Source organism: Bemisia tabaci, chromosome 5, assembly GCF_918797505.1.
Source record: "Bemisia tabaci chromosome 5, PGI_BMITA_v3".
Classification (NCBI taxonomy): Eukaryota; Metazoa; Arthropoda; class Insecta; order Hemiptera; family Aleyrodidae; genus Bemisia; species Bemisia tabaci.
In genome coordinates, this window is record NC_092797.1 from 44969128 (window position 1) to 44990986 (window position 21859).

A 21859-nucleotide genomic window follows, 5' to 3' on the forward strand; every position below is an offset into this window, starting at 1 on the left:
TTAATTCCGACCAGTCAAGTGCAGTCATCAGTTAATTACCCAGGAAGGGGTCGATATGATTCCAACGAGAGATAAATTAACCCCCAGCGGTCGAGGACGGTTGACTTTAAAATTTTCCAACATCCTGGGTAATTAAACTCCGACATTTCTCTATGCTCAACATTCTTATTTGAATACGCTTCATTTCACAACATTATCGTCTCTCTTAGTAGTACGGCACAATAAACCCCCAGCGGTCGAGGATGGTTGACTTTAAAATTTTCCAACAACCTGGGTAATTAAACTCCGACATTTCTCTATATTCAACATTCTTATTTGAATACGTTTCATTTCACAACACTATCGTCTCTCTTAGTATGGTGCGGCACAATAGTCTATATTTTAAAGTGTTAAGTTGGTGGCAAAACAACAATTGAGGAAGGTAAAAGAAGCCATTTTTGAAACATTAGAATGACTCCGATTGAAAAAATTACCGAATTATTTTATCAAAATTTGACTTTTTTAACCACAAACTATCAATTAACAATTTATTTGTAAGTTTGTTTGATTAGACTAAGGGCTCAGTTCCGCGATAGGCCACGTCCTCTTTGCGTCCAAGATAATGTCTTTTTCTTTAAAAAAGTTTTATTCATTTTTTTATATAAAGAGCCATGCACAAAAAGGGCCAAAAACGGCCCATTTTTGGGCCCCCGAAATTGGGGTCGAAGTGAGGTTTTTTTTCATCCTTAGGGTGACCCTTTACACATACTAAAATTTCAGATTGAGTATACGCACCGTTTTCGAGTTATGGGGGGGCAAAGTCCCCGATTTTCACCCATTTTTGCAGGCGTTTTAATGTCGAACTCTGGCTGTTAGGAAGTACCAGATCTAGATATTGAAGCGCGGTTTGCGGTGATTTGTTCAGCTATTCCTGTAGTATTTTTCCACATCTTTCACAAAGCCCCAAATGGTTTTTCGGGGGCGGGGAGGGGGGCTTTATTCATACTATCATGACCGTTAGCGCATCTTACTGACTTTACTTTGTTCTCTTCGCTCCACGCCGCGGTCACGATGGTATTTTCTGTTGGGGATTTTTCTTCTTCTTCACATGTTACCAATTTTCATGTCCTCCCCCTCTTTTCCCCTTTTTTCCCCCTCCCCCGCAATCCAAACACTTCCTCTCAAGTGCTTTTTCCTGTGAGGCAGATGACGGGGTCATATGTGGGGGATTATTTTTCTTTCTTCACGATTGATAAACTTTGACCCAACTTACTTCGCCCTTACAGGGCCCTCCTTACCCCTGTATTACCCCCCCCCCCCTGCCCGGCTCCACTTTACTTGAAGTATTTTGCTCCCTCCGCAGCAGAAATGACGATTTTTCCTGTGAAGAATTGTTTCTTATTCATATTTTTCACGTTTCTCTTTCCACTGCTATGTTTGACTTATTCTTTCCTAGGTACATTCTCTTCCACTTTCTCTTCGCGTGACCATATTACTCCTACAAAAAAGTAGTAAAAAGTAGAAGAAAAGTGAAAAGTAAAGAGAACGAGGCAAAAGAGGGACAAACAAGAGGGGAAGGGGAAGAGGAAGAAGAGGGGGAATAATGGAGAAGAGTAGGAGGTGGCTCCCCTGTATTCAGTATTTCAGTACCTAAACATAAGTAAAACATTATTTGCCAGAAACTTTGTCATTTCTGCTGCGGAGGAAGCAAAATACTTCAAGTGAAGTGGAGCCGGGCAGGGGGGGGGGGATAATACAGGGGTAAGGAGGGCCCTGTAAGGGCGAAGTAAGTTGGGTCAAAGTTTATCAATCGTGAAGAAAGAAAAATAATCCCCCACATATGACCCCGTCATCTGCCTCACAGGAAAAAGCACTTGAGAGGAAGTGTTTGGATTGCGGGGGAGGGGGAAAAAAGGGGAAAAGAGGGGGAGGACATGAAAATTGGTAACATGTGAAGAAGAAGAAAAATCCCCAACAGAAAATACCATCGTGACCGCGGCGTGGAGCGAAGAGAACAAAGTAAAGTCAGTAAGATGCGCTAACGGTCATGATAGTATGAATAAAGCCCCCCTCCCCGCCCCCGAAAAACCATTTGGGGCTTTGTGAAAGATGTGGAAAAATACTACAGGAATAGCTGAACAAATCACCGCAAACCCGCCCAACACGAAATATTGCAGCAATATTGCAGCAATATTGTCAATATTGAAACAATATTGTCATGTAAATATTTCCTTAAATACACTGCAGAAATATGTTGACAATATTGCTAAAATATTTCATGACAATATTGTAACAATATATTTATAAAAATGTTTTAAATATATTTACAAAATATATTTATGTAATTACTTTTAAAACAGTTTGTAAAATATATTTACAAAATATTTTAAAATTATTTTAGAAATATTAGTTTAAAAATATTTGTTTAATATTATGTTAAAAATATTTTATAAATATTTTTGTAATATTTAAAAATTAATTGCTAAAATGGCAAAAAATGGTTTGCGATTTCTGCAATTTGCTTTTTTTGCTAAAATGCCCACCCTCGTGGCGAGAACGACAAAACAATTTGCAAAAGTGGTAATTTTATTGTGCGAAAATGGCACTATACTTTTGCGAAATTAACATTACTAGTTTATGCTATTATGGCTAAAATTTTTGCTAGATTTTCAAAATGTTTGCCAAATTAGCGTATGGTTTTGCTCTGTTTACCAATTATTTTGCGGAACTTACTAAAATCAATCGCTAGAAAAAAGAAAGGGGGGGGGGGAAGAAAAGACAAAAAGAAGGGAAAAAAATAAATAACATAACATAAATACATCGACATAAATTCAAACTAGGAAAAAGCTCAAATAATTAAAACTGGAAAAAGACGCAATTATAAAAAACAGTAATTTGGTAAAGAAAAAAATGAGAGAGAGTTAAAAAAAACGAAAATTTGTAATACATGAATAGGAATATGTTGAGTACAATTAATAAAGAATTTGAAACACAAATTACAGGATGAAATAAAAAATAATAAATAAATAATAAATAATAAATTCTGGTAAAATATTATAAGAATCCGTCAATAAACAAACATATTACGGACTCAGAGGCCTGCGATAGTTAAGAGATTGAATTTACGGGCCCTTCTACATCAAGCCTGGCTGGTCTGGTGGTAAAGTACTGGACTTCGGATATCAACTCCACCCGAGGCGTGGGTTCTAATCCCGACTAGGACGGCGCGGATTTTAAGGTCAGTAACAACTCTACGATCCACAACCTGGACGCATGTGTACATTAGAAAGAAAATTAGTACCAAAGACGTCTCCTAGAGTGCGCGCACACGGATATGGAATATGATAACCTCATCGCAAGTAAATATTTTTAAAATATATTATCAATATTACCTTGACAATATTGCTGCAATATTGTCAGGGGGGCGGACAACAAACTATTGCAGCAATATTATTTCGATATTGTTAAAATATTGTTAAAATGTTTTTGACAATATTTCAGCAATATTTTTAAAATATTTCCGTGTTGGGCGGGAACCGCGCTTCAATATCTAGATCTGGTACTTCCTAACAGCCAGAGTTCGACATTAAAACGCCTGCAAAAATGGGTGAAAATCGGGGACTTTGCCCCCCCATAACTCGAAAACGGTGCGTATACTCAATCTGAAATTTTAGTATGTGTAAAGGGTCACCCTAAGGATGAAAAAAAACCTCACTTCGACCCCAATTTCGGGGGCCCAAAAATGGGCCACTTTGTGCATGGCTCTTTTCCCCCACCTTAGATTTTTCCTTGGAATTATCCGATTTTTGGAAGAGCCTTACTAGAAACGAAGGCCAAATCACTCTTACTAATTTTTGTGTCATTGCCTCAATCTAAAAGTCACCTCTGCGAATAAAACTTCCTCAGAATGTTTTGCGTTCTCTTCACGCTTGACCAAGCCCACCCGTCGATTCGCACCAAAAATTCAGGATTGCCGGCCCGAATTACTCTTCACCCATCAGCGAGACTACGCAGGATTAAAAATGGACCGATTTTTTTGCAGAAACGCACCATATCACATCAAGGTTGAACCGCGAAGAAGAGGCTAGAAATTTTATTTTTCCGTAAGATTCAGTACCAAGAACAATTTTTAACAACTATTTTCACATTTAAAATATTTTCTCTTGACTTCGAATTTTTGACGGGAAAAAATTCACGATTAGACAGATTCAAAATTAAACCCAACTCATTTCCCTCAAAACCCGACTTAGTACGTTTCTGCTCCAAATCATATTCGCTGTTCCATCGCGATCGGGTTCTCGGAAAATCGAGAGTCTGCAAATTTGCTTCCACGGGCGCCACCTCTACCTCGAAAAATCAGTATGCGTAAAAGAACCCAAGTCCCAAACCTGATGAGCCCTGGCGTCCGTTGATAGGAATGTCTCCCGTAGCCCATGAAATAGACAGGACTTCGCGCGTTTCGATCCCTTTGAGTCGGAGCAATCAAACTGGGCTCAAAGTAAACCTCGCACCTCTGAAAGGCCCGGAAAGTTGAAATTAATGCTATTATTCCCGCGGAGAGAGTAGGACTCGAGGAGACATGACATGCCCGTAAAGAACTACCTCACCGTGCAAAAACCACCTATCTGAAACGTGTTACTAACTCGGGTTGCGCGTTTTTCGCCTCAGGGAACATTACGCATAGGCGCACTGACTTAAGGAGGGAAACAATTCCTCACTCTTTCATTTAATTCCTTATCCGCCAACTTCCAGATCGCTTCGTGTTTTCCGGGAAAACTTGGACGCTACAAGGGATACCCGCCGTGAAAGTTTTAATTTGATCTTTCTGCCGTGCTGAGCCGAGGAAAAGCGCCGTAGTATCCTTCAGGCGTTGCCAAATTCCCTCTGATAAAGTACAAATTCACCGGGAAAGTTGCGAATATTTCCCTTCCAATTTTCCGGACAACATTGTTCGCACCTCAATCTAAAATATCTGAAAATTCCAAGAAAAAATATCCATAACTTTCTTCCGAAATAAGAATTTTACGAGGGGAAATCTGGCAACTTCCGAATGTTCATACTGTGTTTTTCCTGGGCACGGCGCGTGGAGCTCCGCGAAAATCGAGGGGGGGTGGGGGGCGGGGGAAAGTTTATTGGGTGCGTCCTCTCTCATCGGGATTGAAAACAACGCCGAGTCGAAGGGGTGGGGAATAGGATAGGAAAGGCCGAGTCAGTCGGTGAAATCTCATTCTGCTCTAATGAATTCTGATCATATTGCTTTTTGATTTTTCAACTTTTTATCGGCTACCTGCGGGCCTCCGCCGGGGAGGCGTGAGATTCTCTCTGTCAATCGGATTGGACGTGCTCGGAGAGTATCTCTCGAATTGGCTTCGGATACAGCTCGGCGCCCTCCTCCGGCGGGGCTGAAATATCAACGATGATTATAAATATCCTCGGATAATCCTCGGGAGGATTCTCGGATGATCTGCAACAATATTCCGGATAATCTAAGGCATTGCCGTGCTCGGGAAGAATGCCGTATATCGACGGTGAAACTACCAGACCACGGTTCTCGTTTGCGGTGTTTGATAATCTCCGCTTATATTTTATTTTTTTGAAGGAGACTAAACCAATTTTTTATTTTTTATTTGTGACTTCAAACAAACAGAAAGACATAGTAATATTTCAAGGTTATATATAAAGGTAATCAAACAAAAGACGAGTTAGAATTTGATACAGACAATAATAATTGGACTGCGTTTTGCAATTAGGAACTATAAATTCTGGCCCGGTTTAAAAACAACGTATGTGTCATTAGTTTCCCTATGCACATATGTGTTTTTTTGGATGCGCCAGAATTTATAGTTCCAAATTGCAAAACGCAGTCCAATTAAACATATAGAGACTGGTTACGAAAACCTCAGGCGGATGAAAGGGCCCAAGGGGGAGGTCACATTTGAATTACCTACTGGTATTTACCATCAGTGCCTAGTGCTAATCAAATATCATTCCTTGAAATTTTCAGAGTCCTCTTCGCATAAAGATGAAAAATTGCGGGAGTTATCAAGAATTGACTTTGAACAGTCTTTCGTTGAAAAATAAAGCATGACTTGATGTCATGTGACGTGGATATATAGAGTCAATAGGAGAGGTCGGACAACATTTTGAAACTTTAAACGCTGATAACTCGGTTTATACAAAATTGTGAGGTTCTATAGGTGGTTCCATTGGTTTCTCCGTGAAATTTTCTTCAAAAAGCACCCCTTAAAGTTTAACGATCTTTTCACATGCCCGCGGTTCATGAGATAGCATACAGGTGGCGCTTAGTTCCGTTTAATCTAATGTAAAATCCCGCTTTATAATTTCCCCAAAAGGAATCACGCTCACTTTCGCATTGTTTTTTATCCAGCTTTCTAGAGCGCATTTCACCTTTGTCTGTAGTTCCCTTTAGCATAAATACGTCCATTTAAGAGAAGAAATCTGGTCTGCTTCTCTACTTGAAAGGTGATTCAGCGGTCCATGCAGCGAAAACGGCAACGTTCTTGGATACGTGTGATGTGTTGAAATTGCGTCGAGACGCGTGGCCTATATCGAGGCTGAAGCGCAAAGCCATCTCTTTGTCAGAACCATCCCCTCTATTTCAGTGCATGGAAGGCATTGAAAAATATCCCATTGTCCACATTTCCCGTTGGAATAATACGAATTCGTGATTGATAAAAATATAAAAGCCTCAACAAATTCTGCAATTAATAGATAGGTACGCAGTCCAAATTTAGCATTTTTACAATTCCCCGTTGTTAGTTGGTAAAAATACATTTTTCAAATGAATATTTCGTGTAAGAAGTAAAAATTCATGGAAAACTATGTAACAGGCCAGCAAATAAGATATTTCAGTGCACCAAGGAACAATATTTTAGAGGGAAATTTGAATGCAAGTGAGGTAAAAAATCGGAGTTTTAGTTTTTAACATTCAGTTTTGAGCCCCTTGTATAGGTGATACCAACTTGAATTATACCTCAAAAAAAAAAAGAAAAAAACGAACTTTATCAACCGTCTCAAAAAAATCGAGAAATATGCCTTTCAGCAGCGATACATAGACGTGACATCATTTAACCTAAACTATTCCATAACACGTGATAAATTGGATTTTATAGAGAGTAGGTGACTCAAAGTTGGTAGAAGTAAACCAACCGAGTTCGTGAGATTAAAAGTTAAAAACGTAATTTTATTAAGAAAGCCGGGGGAAAATTCTTGATACTTTGTACCGGGCAGGAATTTTATCATCTTTTATTTCGTGTCTACATGAGCTGGCAGGAAAATAATTTGAAAAGAGGGTCGGCTCATCGCGAAAAGTTTGCAGGATTCATTTTCGTCTTTCTTTCATATAACTTACGTCGTCTCGTATTTATTTGACAGAGATGAGGAAAAGAAGATCTGATATTAGGTTTATCTTAAAGTTTATTTTTTCTTATCCACCAGATGAAATTCTAATACATGGTCTCGAAAGTCTCTTCCTTTGATTTATTTTTCAGAATATCTTAAAAGATTCTCAGTTCCAATTTCTATTTTTAACCGTGTTTTTTTATGGCACATTACACTTTGTAAGGATCATTTGCAGAACAGTGTTGTTCAAGACAGAAAAAGAGAAAGTTTCAGAAAAAATTAACCACAGTTTAGGCGTTTGGGTTAGTGGGGCGTTGGGGCGTTGGGGTTTTGGGTAGTTAGATTCCGGGTTTTGTTTATTCCTTTTTCTTTATTTGCAGCCTTTTCCCCAAATTAAGTTGTTCTTTTATTGTTTGGGTTATCTCTTCATTTTAAAAATTATGCCTGATAGTTGGCTTAATTAGACGTATTTCTGTCAAACGGAACTATGTGCATTATAACGTGAGCCCTTTTATGTATGTATTCTTATGGATCTCAGGGCTCATGTCTTAATGCACATAGTTCCGTTTGATAGAAATGCGTCCAATTATGTCTGATAGTTTGCATTGTCTGATGAATTATTTCATTGCAGAGTACGGCATATAGAGATATTTTACTTATTTATTCAAGGATCGTGCAGGCTCAGCAAAATTATAAAAAAAAAAATTCAGAAGTACAAACAATAACTTTTAAGAGCCCAAGAATCTCGAAAAATGAAATGTGCTTATGCATGTATGTATTTAATCAGAAATGACGTCTTCAAGATAATGTATGACTCAAATTACATATATTCCGGTTCATACTTATTTCATCTCTTTCCCTTCGTAACGAAATTACTCTCTAGGCTCGTTTTCGTAAGTTATGAGTTCTCTCCGACGTAAAGAATGAAGGAAATGCTATCAAATTGTCTCCAAACGGAATAAACGAAAGATAATTTTATTTTTATGGGGTCCTCTGCATTCAAAGATTAGAGAGCAGCCTTGGAAAACCCTGTCTTTGATTAACTGTCTTTACCTCCTTCTTTTTTGCTGAAATTTTGTTTCAAATAGACTTTGTACACAAGCCTTGGAAAAGATCGGACATGAAATTGTTGGCAAAAGTTTTAGATTTTAATGTTTAATTCGTCACAGATTCAATTTCAAGGGGTGTTTCAGAAAGGAAATTTCACGACAAAACCAATGGAGATACTCTAAAACTTTTTGTTTTGTATTTTGCGAAAATATTAGCTTTTATAAAGAGGTCGGACATGAAATTTTTGGCAAAAGTTTTAAATTTTGATGTTTAATTCGTCACAGATTCAATTTCAAGGGGTGTTTCAGAAAGGAAATTTCACGACAAAACCAATGGAGATACTCTAAAACTTTTTTGTTTTGTATTCTCGAAAATATTAGCTTTCAAAGTGCCCGGATGTTCTCGGACAGATAATCTAGAGCGAGAATATGCGTCGTGTATTAGTATTAGTGCGCCGTAGTTTGACGGAGGAAACACACTTCCACCTCTTGCTCCGGTCCGTGGAAATTCAGAGATGAGGCGAGCTGGATTTTCACCGAAATGAAGATGAAATGACCACAGAACACATCTGTCGTATTTATTAAAACCGAGCCATCGTTGCCTGCCGGCGAGGCATTCATTGTGACGGTCTTTTCCCGCGGCGCTGCAGATCTCCGCACGCACAAACAAAACAAGGCCTCATTTTCCGGGGGATTAGGTCACTGGATTTCGGTTTCATTCATTTAGCTTCGAATGAAGCAGGGGTTATCATGTAAAGGCGTTGCGGCGGCGTAACCAAGCAAAAATTAAATTTTAAGCCTTCACGGTTTCTGTGGGGTGCGATAGGGCACCTACATGAGGGGAGTACGGAAAGTCAAAATATGGGACTCATCGGGCCCAAAAGGGCAGCTAACCTTTTAACACAAACATTAGAGGATGCTGCTGCCGATCTTCAGATTCCAATATCAAAGCAAAATGGCCAAGAATGTCCATGAATTGGACGTATTTCTGCTAAAAGGAACTATGTGCATAGGGTTTGCGTGTAACATAGTTCCTTTTAGCATAAATACGTATACAATTAGTGGCCAATTGCTATGAAAATTGTCTGAAAAATTTCAGGAAAAATTTACTCTATTTTTCTAGTAAATTCGGTTTATATAGAGGGAAATATGGCATCGTCTGACGGTTCACATGGCGTTTACGCTCAGCATGGCATCACTCATATCCTGCCGTGCTAAGGAAAAACGCCGTATGAACAACAGGATGTTGCCAAATTTCCCCCGATGAAACATTAATTTTTCAGAAAATTTACGAATATTTTTCTCGGAAATTATCGTATACTGTAGATTGAGTTGCTGATGAAATTCTCTGAAAAATTGAAAAAAAAAGAAAAAAAAATTAACCACAAGTTTCTCTGAAGATTCATATTTTATTAAAGGAGATTTGGCGACGTTTCAAGGTCCTTACGGCGTTTTCCCCTAGCTCGGCAGCACTCATATTCTGCCGTGCTAAGGAAAAACGCCGTATGAACAACCGGGTGTTGCCAAATTTCCCCCGATGAAACATTTATTTTTCCTAACATTTACGACAATTTTTCTTGGACATTTTTGTATACTGGAGATTGAGTTGCTACTGAATTTTTTTGTAAAATTGAAAAAAAAAATACACATAAGTTTTTCTGAATATTCGTATTTTATTAAAGGAGATAAGGCGACGCCTGAAGGTTCATACGGCGTTTTTCCATAGCACGGCAGCTCTCGTATTGACCCCGATTCAGGGGTGGCAGTGGCCGGGCTCTTCGATAAGGAAGTTTTTAAAATAGACGCACTTCTGTCAAACAGAACTATGTGCATTAACACATAAGCTCTGAGACCCACAGGAATATATGCAAAACAGGGCTCACGTCATAATGCACCCAGTTCCGTTTGGCAGAGATACGTCCAAAATAATCAAAGCCGGCGACGGGGACACAATGCACCGAAGCAATTTAAACTTCATCCGGGAGTCTTAGCGCCCTTTGTCTTACCGTCGCTCCTCTGACGTAAGGGCGTATCTCGATTTCCGCATGAGCTCTGGATTGCATGGAGTTATATGGGAGACAGGGCTCACGTGGGAAATGAGATACGCCCTTACGTCAAAGGAGCGACGTTACGTCCGACACATCCGAGCCGATACTCGACTCACTGCTCGGTGCTCAGTGCTCAGTTGTATTGATTCACCGCCAACTCGGATTCCCGTCATCATCTGCCCGCTCCTTTTTCAATTCTCTTAACAGGTGGCCGTCCCGACCTCCCCCTTTCTCCCGTTCCGTCTCGCCGGGGGCGGAATGGAGGGGGGGCGAACTTTCCCTTTCGGCGTGGTGCCCACGCAGGAATCACGTCGTAACTTTCATCGACGCACACTGAGAGGGAAACCTCGGTTATAGGAACTGGAAAGTTTTGTTATAGCTTTCGGATTCAAAGAATGGGGCACTATACTGCCGTGCTAAGAAAGAACGCCGTATGAACATTCGAGAGTTGCCAAATTTCCTTCGTTAAAATGTTTATTTTTGAGGAAAGTTATGAATATTTTTCCTTGAAATTTTCAGGAACTTTAGGTGAAATCACGAACAAAATTTTCTGAAAAATTGGAAGAAAAATATTCAGAAGTTCACCAGGGGATTCTTGTTCTATGAAAGGAAATTTGGCAATGCCTGAAGGTTCATACGGCGTTTTTCCTTAGCACGACAGCATAGTCGGAAGTATTTCTGCCAAACGGAACTATGTGCATGACGTGAGCCCTGCTATGCATATATTCTTATGGGTCTCAGGGCTCATGTCTTAATGTACATAGTTTCGTTTGGCAGAAATGCGTCCACTCGAGAGAATGGACCAGCCACTCTATGGGCTGATCGTTGGAATTGATAGCCAAAGCGATAGATAAACAAAGGCAAAAGGAATATGGAGGTATCACTACTGGTGAACCGGACGGTTGCAATAGACTGATTTAGTGGCTACGTCATTCGATATAATATCAAACCCTTGGTTCAAATTTAACACAGAACCTTGTTTCTCATTCGCGCCCATCGTTGTGCCATGGTGGTAAATAAATGCGCCCGAGTGTTTCTTACAATCGAAAGTTCTCGTGTTAAATGAGGCTTTAGTAGAAATGACCCTTTAGTTCGTCCATCATTTTCTCTCTTAGACTATAAGAGTGACCCATTTCAACCGATAGGATCGCTACTTACTCCTTTTGTCTTCTTTGTCTATTAATTTTAACAATCAGCCCGCAGAGCACCTTCAATTTTGCAGATGCGACACGTACATCCATCAAGTACGAATAGTTGTATCTCTGCGCCGTCGTCAACGCTCCGCCTATAAATTTCAACAATTAGCCTGCAGAGCGCCTTCAATTTTGCAGATGCGACACGGACATCCATCAAGTACGAATAGTTGTATCTCTGCGCCGTCGTCAACGCTCCGTCTATTTTCAACAATTAGCCCGCTGCCTCGCTAAGTGAGAACGCCGAATGAGCCATCAAGCGTTGCCAAATTTCCCTCAACCAATCCCGAATTTTCAAGATATTTGTGAATATTTCTCCTCCAATTTTTTAAGGGCTTCCGCTCGTAATATAATCTAAAAAGTCTGAAAATTTCAAGGAAAAATATCCATAACTTTCTTCGAAAATAAATATTTACAATTGAGAAGTTTAGCAACATTCGAATGCTCATATGGCGCTTTTACTTACTACGGCTGCACTGTAGTTAGACTGAATTTCAGTTCGGGTAATAAAAGGTTCCGTCCTACGGACCGTATAATACTTTGGTTTACTGGGAACGTATTCCATATCGACCGAAGTTTTCTGTTCCGATGAACTGAGACTTCGGAAGCGGCCGGGGGCGGCCTTCTAGTCATCGTAAAACGGCTAGCTGACTTAGGACACACGCGCAAAATAGCTTTAATTCTTACTTAACGGGAAGAGAGGACTTTAGTGCTTTGATAATTCGCCTTCAATGTCTCGTGTAGGCAGTACGAGCTCCCGCGTGGTCGAATAGTGGTATCATCGTGAAATGACATGCTTACTAGGAAGTATGAACTGAGCCTTCGGTTCAGTGAATAGAGATTTCGTTGGCTGCTTAGAAAAAAGTCGTTTGATCATTAGGAGGTTGCCAAATTTCCTCTAATAAAATATTTGTTTGACTTGAAAGTTATAAATATTTTTCGGTTAAATAATTCGGTTAATTAATCGAACTTTCTACGTGCCACTTTCAAGAAATCCAGGGCTTATGAGTGAACTTTTTGGAATTTTTACAGGCGTTTCCTGGATTTGTCACGGTTACTTTGTTGGGAATGTGAATGACTCTCTGAAGCAGTTTGTCTATTCTATTTGGTCGACGCGCAAAGAGGTAAGAAGATTTTTTTTTGAGCACCAACATTTCTACCAGATGATGCGGGTAAAAATGTGGACACTTTCACTTTTCACTGATGTTTTTTTCCTAAGTCTAAACCACGATGCCGTGCGGTGGTATCACCGAGAAAAAAAGTACTTGATTTAAGCAGAAATATTCTTAAATTAGCCACCACAAAGGAATCTCTTTTTAATCGAGGAGAGAAAATGCCTTAAAGTCGGAAAGTTTTATATTTATTTGAGTGGTATCGATGGCCAATGTTCATTTGCTACTTTTCTATTGGAAAGTTGCAAATATCCACTTATTTTTTACTCGTTTTCATGATCAATTAACCAAAAGTATTCCTTCAAAGTTTTTTTTGAATTTACGACTTTCTTTCAAAAATACTCACAGAAAATGTCAAGGTACTTTAAGAATAGAGAGAGGTAAGTAGAGAAAAAGAACAGATTAAATACTATGTAAGTGCTGTACTAATAAAGCAACACTGCGATATATGTAAGTGTATAGACGAATGTAATATATTTAAAAGTTAATTTGTGAATGTCTTACCAAATAAAGAGTTAAACGAAGTAGAAGATTTCTAAATTTAGCAGCGCAAGTCGGTATTTTCCAATTTTAATCCCTGATACACATCCAAAATACCGCTCCGTATGAACGAATTTCTCAAGATTGTTCTTTTGAGATTGGAGAGTTCGTCAGGTTTTGAAATAAAGTACCACCGTGTGCGCCGGCCGAGTCTATCATCCAATTTGGAGCTTGGAGCTTCTTGCCGCGCGGTGCAGATCAACAGGTGCCGTAACTTCCCTCGCTCGGGTTCAACGTTGGCGCGAAACTTCGGCCAGGTTCCCGGAAAAGTCTTGGTCCGCCATTTTCTCAGGAACCGGCTTTCTCAGGGCGGCAAAAATCGATGTTCCAGCGCGAGGGAAGTGAAAAGTCCCAGGGAAGAGCGGAAAGTAACGACCAATGCCGTACCGTGTTAATTCGTCGTTACCCGTACGAAGGAATGTAACTCCATTCCGTGGTTGCAAATTGACTCAAACAGACCAATTGTTTACAAGGATGTACCTGAGCAATTTTTGTCAAACATTTTTCCTGATTTTTGTTAGATGTCAGAGAGAAAATCAGTGAAATCTTCAGTCAGAAATCTCTAATATTCCTCTTGTAAAAATGCATTTTTGGAGGGAAATTTGGTAACATCGATATGTAGCTATGTTCATTTGTGGGAAAGAACGACAAATCCGTCAGAGGTCCGATTATTGAAATTCATAGACAATAGAGGTTCAAGGGAAACGGAGTGATCCTATTGGTTGAAACAGGTGTTTGTTTAGACTGTAGAGGAGAATGATAGACTCACTGGGAAAAAAAACACATTGGATCTAGAGTCCAGACTCTTAAAAACATCGACAAGCAAAAATATTCTTGATTCAATCGGATTTTTGCTTAAATCAAGAACCAAGCCTCATAATTTGAGCGGATGTCCTTTTGATTTAAGCTTAAATCTGATTGAATCAAGAGTATTTTTTCTTGTCAATGTTTGCAAGAGTCTGGACTCTAGATCCAATGCGTTTCCCCCCCCCCCCCCCCCCCCCCGTGCTAACTAAGGAGTCTCTCGTGATTTGCCTTTAGTTAGTCTATTAATTATCTCCTTTGTCCATCGCAACCACCTGTTTCCACTAATTGGACCGCTCCGTTTCCTCTTTGTCTTCTTTATCTATAGCTTCGTCTATCAAATTTAATGATCAGCCGGCAATCCGATCATTTTAGCGTATGTATCAAGACCAAAAACAAGAGCTGTAAAATCCCTCACACGTTTTTGACCTTTAGCTTTATCAGCTCCAGCCGATGAAAAGCTCAGCTGGGAGGCGCAAGCTGGCTCTACAAAGCGCGCTCAGTCATCCGTAACATACCTCACAAAATCCGGTCGGAAAGGAAGGTGATTGTGATTGTCTTAGACGGCGAATATTTAGACAAGACAAAAAGGGTTTGCATGTCCGTTTCAGCGTTATCAAACGTAGACCCCGGCGCGCCCTCCCGTCCCTAATTCGGTAAAGGGAAACGCAATCACGCCGCACATCTAAAGCTCTCGGCTCCCACCTCCGCGACCTACGTCGCTCCGCGTCCCTTTGAACCCCACGGTTGACGCGGACGAGCGATCCCTCCGTTCATCCCTTCCTCGCATGCGGGCCGCCCCGGCGGAGGGAGCGAGAGGGACGGAGGATCCACCAGTTGCGCCGCGATCCGAGTTTATTTTCTTTTGACGTCGGCTGCAGTTGTTACCCTACTCGCAGGGATCCCGCCACTGAGGCTGTTGTCAGACTGAGATTAATTGGAATATATTTTGTGATTACGAAATAATGGAGATGCTGCATGTGTGAGGAACTTACGATTCGACTGTTGAACCTTACGTAAAAGTTCGCGAGAAACACGATGGCTCCACTGGTTTTCTCTGAAATCAACTCCCAAGCTCAAAAAAAGCTCTCAAGTTGAGACCAAAATGGAGGGAATATCCGTTTCATCTTGCATGGAGAGTTTGTCTTGATGTAGATGTGGACTCTCAGGATAGCGTGGGATATCCCCTCAATTTTGGCCTTAACTTGAGAGCTTTTTTTTGAGCTTGAGAGTTGATTTCAGAGAAGACCAGTGGCACCATCGTGTTTCTCACGAACTTTTACGTAAGAATCAATAGTCAAATTGCAAATTCCTCACACATGCAACAAATCCATTTTTGTAGAGTACCTATATTGAGAGAGTATGGCCACTGGGGTTACCACCTCTGATTGGCTCAGCCATCTTAGGCTAAATGGAGCCCTTAGGACCCAAAAATGGTGGACGCCATAAATTAATGTAATGCAAAATGACTCAAAATGTAGTTTTCTTTGCGTATCGTAACGAGAAATTTACTCAGATGCACTATTGCGACATCTTTACATAATTTTAAGGCTAACCGTGTGCAATTTTTGAGAAAAATTATCTTGGATGTAGTAAGGTTGGCTGCAAGTGCGGTTGGTGATACCGTCAAAATTTGGCAATGACCCCCCTCCCATCCACAAAAACCAAAACAAAGCACCGCCATTTTTGGGTCCTAAGCCTCTCCATGGGGCCCAGTAGCCATACTCTCTCAATATAGGTACTCTACATTTTTGTGGCTCACGTCAGATACAGCAGCCTGATTGTTGAAATATACCACAGCCTGACAAGAATCGAAAATTGATGTATTACACGGCGCAGATAGGGCCATGTCTTGTCTTACCTTGCCGACGTAGCCGGTCAAAGTTTCAACGATCAAGCTGCAGGCCGTGTAAGTATAACGTAACGCAATAAGGAGGGAGGGAAGTTTGAACCAGTCGTACGGTGCGTTACAAGGTGTGAGGGGGTGTCAAACCCATTGTTACTTAACAAATTCGAGCCGAGTGGAAAGGAAAACTTTGAGAATAAATGTGCGAAAAATTGAAAATCCCACCGTTTCTGAATGAACCTTTTCAAAAATTTTGGGAAGACGGTCACTTAGGCCAGCGTTACGTTTTGGGGGGGGGAGGGGGGTGTGGTGCTGCGTTATACACTGGGAGTGGGGGTGAAAAATCGGTAAAAGTGATTTGCGTAATACTTGAGCGGTCACTATGCAGGTAGATGATTTTATAAGCCAGAAATAGTAATTCCTAATCATAAAAGTGAGTCTAATTAGTCATCATTCGAGAGAAGATATCTAAATTCTGAGAGAGTTTTGAACAATAACGTTCTGTGCATGTATCTCCGTGTTAAGGAGCAGCACAGTTTTTTCAGAGTCTCCTCTCGATCGATACAGTATATTTATGTATTGATGCTCGAAGTATTATGTCAGTCAGTGCCGGATTAAGGGAGTGGCCACATGGGCTCACACAGTGAGGTCAGCAGCGGTCGACGTGAAACGCATAGCACCTACAAGATTGTCGGAATACTTCACGCATTGCGCCAAACACAGTGCGGTCTGCGCGGCGCGGCGGCGGAGGTTAAAATCGTTAAACCACATTTATGTTCGTTCTTTCATAATTTTTTCGTTCATTTCTTATGAATGGAAGGCCTTGTCCACACGGAGATAGGTTTACGAAACTTAACTTCCGCGCAAAATTCCGTGAACTTTTGCCAGTAGTGTTGATAGGGCTTTCCCAAAAAATGTGTCCAACACGAGTAAACGCGTCTTATGCACCCCTCCCCCTGACACGTTCACTTGATGGTTTTCATTGATGTTTCATAACGAATGAGAAGGGGACGGCAAAATACAGGCGGCCCATGGGTGGCAAGTAGGTAAATCCGGCCCTGATGTCAGTTATAAACACAAAAAAACACGAAAAATTAGGCCGAAACTGTAAGAAACGACAGCGTTTTAAAATACCCCTTTGTCAGTTACAAATAAAGCACCTTTAATTTTGCCCCACTTTAGTGGGTGCCGTTCCCGCGTCGCATTTATTTGATTTTCCGTGTCTTTTTTTGACATCATGGTTGCCATATGCATCAGTCGGATTTTCCGAGTTGGTGTGACCATAATGATCCCAATGCAATGAATGGATCTCAATTTTCTGTCGCATTGCGAATTATTGTGATCCATCCTTTCTAGTTTAATTGAATATTAAAATAACCTAACAAACGATTGAATGGATCATCAGGCAATGTACAAATTTAAGCATTCTTATACATGTGTCCTCTTTAAATTCCACCTAGAATAGGATTTGCGCAACGTAAATAATTGATACCTTTTTTTCAGCATTGGTCAAGAAAAGTATGAAACTCCCGCTCACGAGAAAAGCTATAGAGTCTGTTTGAATCAAATAGCGCAATTCCGCGGTTTTTGCAAACTTCTCTATTGATTACTGTCCAGTGCTTTTTTCCCACCCTGTGTTGTTCAGAGTGTAAACAACTTATAATAGCTGCTTATAATTAGCCAAAGCGCCAACACGGTAAAAAATGGATTGCTGATTCGACAATTAAATTGTTATCTAACCGTCATGTTTCAAGTGTACATTTTACAATAGTGAAAAGCTAATTTAATCACGGGGGGTTAAATTAATATTTTTTACTGTAAAATCTATATCGAAACATGGCGGAAACTTTTTTAAAGTACAAAATTGTTAAATACGCAATATCCTTTTTTCCGGTGAATAAGATTGAAATTGTCATGTTTTCCTACCGCAGACAGTAGTAACGCTTCGTGTACGATTGAACTCGATTAGATTATTGTTTGTCTTTTGCATGAATGGGAAGCTTTTGAATTAAATCATGGAAAAAAGTTCGTATCTTTGTTAGGAGTTTCTCTCAGTAATTTCCGCTTTACAAATCGTGGTGTAGAGTTGATGGAAACAACATACACCATGATGCTCAAATTTGCACGTCGTCTAATGGCACATTGCAGTTGTCCCGGTGGTGAATTTGTTGGTTGGGTCCATTTCCGTCTAAACCCGACAACAAAGTTTGCAAATTCATTCGAGGAGGGGAGAAGGTGAAGGGGTGAGGGACAGGGCAGGAGGTATCGTTTCACCGGTGAGCCGAGACAAGTTGCGAATGGAGTATCTATGTTAAATAGGAGAACAAATAACGGAGCGGTCCCCCATCATCCTGTCAGCTGTTGTCGCGCGACAATCCCTTTAGCCAAACAACATTCGTGGGTCAAGTTTTCTGGGTCAGCGTTGCAGTGCAATTCAAGCCGATTTTTGCAGCAACCTCCCTCTCAGAGGACAAAATATGCAGCGCATCTTCCTCCTCAATAAATTCAGTTGACAACCGACGCTTTGAAACACAATTCAAATCGGAATGGCTACACAGTTAAAAATTTCCGTGTTTGATGTTACTCTGAGGTGTTACTTGTGTACTCTGATATGTTACCTTGTGTTACTCTGATGTGTTACTTTGTGTTATTCAGATATGTTGTTACTTTGTGTTACTTTGAAATGTTACTTTGTGTTACTCTGATGTGTTCCTTTGTGTTACTCTGATATGTCACTTTGTATTACTTTGTTTTGTGTCTTATCAATTCAAAGGACTTGGTTGCTCAACACAACTTTGTGTTGGACCGACTTAAACCGTCGACATATCGGATCATGAGGGAAGTGTCCCCAAAGAAAATTTAAGGAAAATGAAGTTCATTCACAAATTTGTTTTAACGGGAAAAAATTTTCTTGGCTAAACTAATTATTTTTTTAAGCCCATACAATTATCTTGAAATCAAATATTTTTTTGTTATCTAATAAAGAAATTTCTTTTAACTATTCTTTTCTGTGTGGTTTTTTTTCGGGTTCTCCGATTAAAGACGGGTTTTAACGGTTGTCTAGTACCTGTCCCGGTCCTCATAGCGATTTAGCACAAAAGCAAATGTTTTTTTAGATGAGATGTCACAAACCCGTTCACTCTGTTGACTGAGGGACCAACGGCAAATAGAAACTGATTTGGTAGAAAAACAGTGGACTTGATACTTCGCAAGCAAACTTTGAACTTAGGATTGATCCCCTTTCAACTTTGAAGTGACCCCTTCAACTTCACAAAAACGTCCCCTCGCCCGATCCTTTCGCCGGGATCATCCCGGTTCAGAAGTTGCAAATTAGTTCGTGCCCAAAGTGAGCGAGTGGACTGCAAAATCAATGAACAACGACTTAAAAACGCTTCTCTTTAACTCATTTTCCCTTTCACCCCGGGTTGCCTTTCGGTGAAAACAACGATTGATTTGTCTGAAATCAGCTCAATACAGAGATTTTGTTTTTCCAAAATTCAATGCGGTATCATCTCATTGGAGACAAAAACATTGAAGCAATATTATGTAAAAATTTACACAAAGTTACGCCCAACGTTACAAAGGTACGGTGAGGCTGGTTTTTGATCCCAGTCCTTGATAAAATATTCTTAGGCGTATTAATAATCTCCAGACTCAATGAAAACACTTTTTCGTATAGCATAGAGTTATAGGATGAATTTGATGAGGATGCAACAAGTCCTACCTATCCTGTTTATATATAAATGAATATGAATTCAAACGGAACTTCATTTCTAACCGGTGACCGCTATTTAGTAACTGCAATTCGGCTTGGTCTTATTTTTTTTACCCCGGATTAAAGAGCAGAGTGTTTGATCCGTCCTACCCTACGTATGCCGGAATGCCGGATAAACACTCTCTGAGACAAAAATGACGCGTAAAGGACTAACAACAACACCCAAGAGGATTGATACTCAGTTTTATTGAGTGACACGTGCTTTTTTAAGGGAGACAATGGAAGTTGTTTATTCTGTCCAATTTATAGATGATTTAATCAAAACTCGCATCAAATATCAAGTAACGATCGTTTGCAGTATTTGGCACAATACGCTAATACGGACAAATTAAATCTATAAAAAGAGAGTCACCTTTATACCGTGCATTACATTTATTTTAGTTCTTGTACATACGCTTGAGGCTTTTCGAGATTACCCCATCTTCAAGAGCACTACTTAAGACAAATTAAACGTTCAACTCTCGTTCATGTATTCATTTATTTAATTTTAAAGGAAATTTATGATGGATGTAGCTTCGGAAAGAGCTTTTCTCATCAAGTTATCACTCCAGTTTATGGTTAAAGTTTTTTCAAAAGTCCGCTTAAAGTCAATTCTCTCCTCTGACAAATCTTTCAACTTGTCCGAATTATTTGTTTGAACAACCAGATCATTTTATAACTTATTCTTGTTTTAGAAAACCTGAACTTTCTCGAGGTCACCAAAAGACTCCTATAAACTATTTTTCCATTATATCTTAATTATTTCAAATTATTTTTGCTCACAGAAACGTTTTTCTCAAGGAAATGTTTTTGTTTCCAACTAAAAAAATACTCACCATAAGTTCTTAAGTTACGGCAATTTCCCCCCCCCTTTTTTTTTTTTTAAACAAAAAAAAATTGTTTAACCATTTTTCTCAGACTATGTACAGGCGGAACTCATGTCCCTCTTGAATGCTTGCATAAGCTTTGCGGGAGCTCAAAGTTCAGGCCTCGTAGACACAGCGATCCAATTTTGTGGGGACACTTTTTACAGCCGCACTAAATGGCAATAAAATTTTTCCGACGGCTCTCAATCCCTCCCCTTCAATTCCTATCTTGAACTCCCATACGCCTAGAATCTCGAATGTATCGATCGATACATATCGTCGCTAGGATAGGGCTTTATTGATCGAGGTGGCTCGATAACGTTTCATCGACCGAGAGTCTAACGTTCATACTCCTAGAATCTCGAATTTATCGATCGACACATATCGTTGCTGAGATAGGGCTCTATCGATTTAGGTCGATTCAACAATCGACCTGAGGAGTCGTTGAGACCTTGGAAAAATGGACAATAAAATACGTAATCACGCGGGCTTTGACGAGCGGCCACTGAGGGCCTCTGAGATGGTTCGGAGTCACAATTTTGAAAACATGTTTCATTTCGCGCAGTAAAACCGAGATAAAACGCAACAAAATAAAGTAGGTGAAACGCGGGGTCGCGTTGTTGCGAATCTCTAGCCGGCCGTCTTGGGATTGGAAATTTTACGTGTCGATGGGTTTATTATGTGCCGAGCGTGGGGAGAATGGCCAAGAGCTCATAAAATAAACGCAACTATTGTTAGTTTGCCACTTAGTAGCGACCTTTAGTAAATAATAAGTGTGATCAAGTTTGAAGATTTACCGCGTGGGTATTTTTCTTGCGTTATTTTGGAGAATTTTCATGCACTCGGTCTATTGACCCTTTTCATCATGGGGAAAATAGAGGCCCGATGATGTAGTCCAAAAATGATTCAAACTTTTAACTCGACTCAAGTATCAGTGATTACCAAGTCTTAGCCGCACTAAATGAAGGATATCTTGAATTCAATGAGTCAATACTTACGTTAAAGTTTCGTTTATCGACTTGCCACAAATCATCGTCACTAGATTGAGCAAAATTTTTGCTTCTCACACCTGCAACAAAATAAGTGATTTTTGTAATATTTCTCAGTGAAAAATCATACATTTTCATAAAATTCTAAGTTTGGGAACCCGCGTACTTAATTTTCTCTCGGGAATTCAGCGTCTTTTTTTCGGAATGCCCGTGAATAATATTCCCGCCAAAAAAATGATTCACAAGTGGACGGATTT

General features: G+C 40.0%; 2 protein-coding genes across 5 annotated transcripts in view; one reads left to right on the top strand and one right to left on the bottom strand.

The window, feature by feature from the left end:
* The window catches only part of LOC109030914 (diuretic hormone receptor), a 413955-nt gene that overhangs the window by 280558 nt on the left and 111538 nt on the right, over nucleotides 1-21859 (bottom strand). For 2 of the 3 annotated variants that reach the window (XM_019042141.2, XM_072300812.1), the window contains exon 3: nucleotides 21612-21682. The exons of the other annotated variant lie outside the window; for it this stretch is intronic. The gene's annotated coding sequence lies outside the window, so the exon portion shown is untranslated. The remainder of the gene's footprint in view (nucleotides 1-21611; nucleotides 21683-21859) is intronic. 3 annotated transcript variants of the gene reach the window in all.
* LOC109030865 (uncharacterized) overlaps nucleotides 1-21859 on the top strand; it is a 136335-nt gene that overhangs the window by 71218 nt on the left and 43258 nt on the right. For both annotated transcript variants that reach the window (XM_072300814.1, XM_072300813.1), the window contains exon 4: nucleotides 12664-12755. In XM_072300814.1, coding sequence (XP_072156915.1) covers nucleotides 12664-12709 — 46 coding nt within the window. In that variant the 3' untranslated portion in view covers nucleotides 12710-12755. The remainder of the gene's footprint in view (nucleotides 1-12663; nucleotides 12756-21859) is intronic.